Source organism: Pundamilia nyererei, unplaced genomic scaffold (genome assembly GCF_000239375.1).
Source record: "Pundamilia nyererei isolate P.nyererei 1_Seehausen unplaced genomic scaffold, PunNye1.0 scaffold00122, whole genome shotgun sequence".
NCBI lineage: Eukaryota > Metazoa > Chordata > Actinopteri > Cichliformes > Cichlidae > Pundamilia > Pundamilia nyererei.
Window position 1 is genome coordinate 93,024 of NW_005187523.1, and position 2,946 is coordinate 95,969.

At 55.5% G+C, this 2,946-nt stretch overlaps 1 protein-coding gene across 5 annotated transcripts in view; it reads right to left on the reverse strand.

The window, feature by feature from the left end:
• sbf1 (SET binding factor 1) overlaps positions 1 to 2,946 on the reverse strand; it is a 55,071-nt gene that overhangs the window by 3,668 nt on the left and 48,457 nt on the right. For 4 of the 5 annotated variants that reach the window (XM_005742605.2, XM_005742609.2, XM_005742608.2 and 1 more), the window contains 8 exons: positions 2,804 to 2,878; positions 2,232 to 2,404; positions 1,642 to 1,818; positions 1,462 to 1,563; positions 1,196 to 1,381; positions 751 to 877; positions 544 to 674; positions 127 to 471 (listed from right to left, as the gene is read on the reverse strand). In XM_005742605.2, coding sequence (XP_005742662.1) covers positions 127 to 471; positions 544 to 674; positions 751 to 877; positions 1,196 to 1,381; positions 1,462 to 1,563; positions 1,642 to 1,818; positions 2,232 to 2,404; positions 2,804 to 2,878 — 1,316 coding nt within the window. The remainder of the gene's footprint in view (positions 1 to 126; positions 472 to 543; positions 675 to 750; positions 878 to 1,195; positions 1,382 to 1,461; positions 1,564 to 1,641; positions 1,819 to 2,231; positions 2,405 to 2,803; positions 2,879 to 2,946) is intronic. The other variant, XM_005742607.2, reaches the window with a different exon arrangement.

Consider the following 2,946-nt stretch of genomic DNA (forward strand, 5'->3'; position numbering starts at 1 on the left):
GTGTGTGTCTGTAGGATGAAAGCCTGGCTCAACCACATACAGCAGGGTTAAAGCTGCAGGTTTGTGAGAGCAGTGAGTGTCAGCACCCTGCAGGGTCGACACCGGCTCGTGTGCTTGTTGGCCCACCTTGCTCTCCAGCTTGGTCTCCGTCCTCTGCGTGGTCTTGATTTTATCCCACGTGTCCTTCCACTTGTCTGTCGCCTGGCCGAGCTCGGCCTCCAGGCTCTGCAGGTCCTGCAGCAGCTTGGTGATGGCATCGGGCACCACCTTGGTCAGGTTGTCGTAACACGGCCACACAATGTGGCGTTGAGATTTAGGCCCGCTGGTGTCGGGTTTCTCCGCCGTCTCTTCGGCCGCGCGCTCCTGCCGGCCCCTCAGCTCCCAGTCGTAGGACGGCCCCTCGGACAGCGTCTCCTCCGTGTAGAAGTCCCACACCTTCAGGTTGGAGATGAAGGTGTACGGCCTCAGCACCTGGAACACGCAGCGCCTTCGTTAAGCACGAGTTTGTGTTTCGGGCGCAGCAGGCTGTGCTCGTGTTCTCACCTCGTCGTCTTCAGGAGAGAACATGTAGTTGTAGAAGACGGGCGTTTTCTTGTTCAGTCGGTCGATGTAGTCCCACACAGACTTGCACACCTGAGGGTTTTTCCTCTCGCCTTTCTCCTCGTACAGCACTCCTACACACACGGATCATCGGTTACACTAACAACCGCCTTCGAGCGTGGAATCAACACGGGCTCCGTTTGTACTCACCCAGCTCGATGCGCTCGTAGTCCGAGTCGAGCAGGAAGGTGCGGAAGCGGTTGGAGACGTAGTGGTAGGCCAGGAACTTCAGGTAGTACTGACTGAACTCAAACTCCATGGGGAACTGGAGGTGGATCTGAGGGTGGAGGCACACAAACACATGCCCTGTTAATTAAAGGTCTGCTCTGAATCGTGTCTCAGCGCTGCAGCTGCTCCGTACGTGCAGCAGCCACCAGTGCAAACAGGAACAGCTCTGACCTCTGACCTTGTGGCAAACGCGATCAGAGGAAGGAGAACAGAAGCCTGCTGGGTGTCACATCACATCTAATTAATCAGGATGATTCTAGGACAGTAAATCTGCTGCTGCTCTGCACGCTGCCTCACAGTCCGAACACGTGGCAGCGGCGGTGAGAGCGCCGGTCCTTGATGATGGATAAACAATCAGCTGTTGTACCTGGTGCACACAGTCGAGGAACTGCAGGAAGATGGGGGTGAAGCCGCTGCTCTGGCTGCCCAGCGTCTGAGCTCCTCTGTGGCTGAAGCGGTGGCCAAACGACAGCCACTCTTTCTCCACCAGGAGCCGGAAACCATCGAATGTCCTGTAGTAGGGATCAGAGAGCAGCTGCACCAGGGACACCACCTGCAGAGAGACGCAGCATCACACACTCTGCCCCCTCGCAGCTCGCTCTAACAAAACCAAGCAGCCAGCATCTGTCAGACCTGCGTGGTGACGTCCCAGCCGTCCTCCAGGCTGACCATGACTGACGAGCCCGTGTCCAGGAGCTCCACCACCAGGACCGACACCTGCAGCACCCTGTGGAGCTGAACGCACACACGCAGTCAGCACAAATAAGAGCCGCGTAGACGAGAATCAGCTGAGAAACACAAAGCGCGACGTACCAGCGCCATCCACTCCGACTCCTCCAGGCAGCGCAGGAAGCTCATGTTGGGGTCGGCGGTCGAGGAGCTCGGCACGCAGGCTTTCATCAGCTTCTTGAAGCTGTTCTTCACCTGCCGCACGTCGCACACCTCGATGGGAACCACCTCCCACTGCTGGAACGAGTCCTGCTTCCCTCCCTGAGGACAACACGGTTATTGTTGAAGACACCAAAGCACATTTGTTTTCTGCCCTCTTCCCCCTCGAGCTGCGAGCAACACGTTAATGTAGCGGCCAACACGTGTGTCAGTCGCAGGGTTTATGTCCTGCGTGTACGTGCTGACTGTCAGCGTGACAGAATGACGGCTCTGCTGAGGTTGTTTTTCCTCTCGGTGAGCGAACAAACCTCAGAGGTTTCTGACTGCAGTTTAGCTCCAGAGTGGATCTGCAGTGTCAGTTTGAAGCTCGCAGGGGTTACTGTGCATGTGTCAGAGTACTGCTGACACCCAGAGTCTCAGCTACAGGCAGGTTGTAACCCAGCGCTTTGTATTTGTATTTATGTGAGTTGTCAGAGTCGTGCCAGCTAGCTTCAGCTCTTAGTGTAGGGACTTACCTTGAGCTGAGCTTTGTCCCCAATGATGTAGAGGTACGCCTTCTGCTGGCGGAGGAACATCGCCTCGCTCGGCCCCCCGTTGGGCTGTGGAGACTCTTTCCCAGCCAGACGTGTCCCCACATCTGGGTTGTAGGCACTTAGACGTCCGCTGCCTCGGATACTGCCCCATTTACCTGCAGTTTTAGCACAAACACACACCAGAGTCTTTAGAGCCTGTCGATGTTAGATGCCATTAAAGCATCGCTCCACTCTATAACAACCTGAGCTGTTCAGGAGTGCAAGCATCCTTTAATGTGTGTGTAGTGTCCATGGCTACAGACGGCCATGCTGGTGATGAAGGTCTAACTGTTGCTGACATTCAGCAGCGAGAAGAATCAAACAGTAAACAACAAACAGACGTCAGACAGCAAAGCTGCTGCAGCAGCATGCACACTGAAGAACAGGCAACAGCTCATTAGTCCTCAGAGACAGCACGCTACCAGGAGGATGCCAGACACACAGACGCTACTGTTAGACATCTGATTGGTTAGAAAGGAGTGGTAGAGGGGAGTCAGGGGCGTGGCCTACTGTACCTCTAGCAGGGTTCCTGGCCTTGCCAGACACTTTGGGCTGAGAGAGGGAGATGACTTTGGCCCTTTGACCCAGAGCTGAGGTCAAACAACAAAGACGGCCAATTAACCAACAATGGAGTCACACACACACACTCTCAGACACA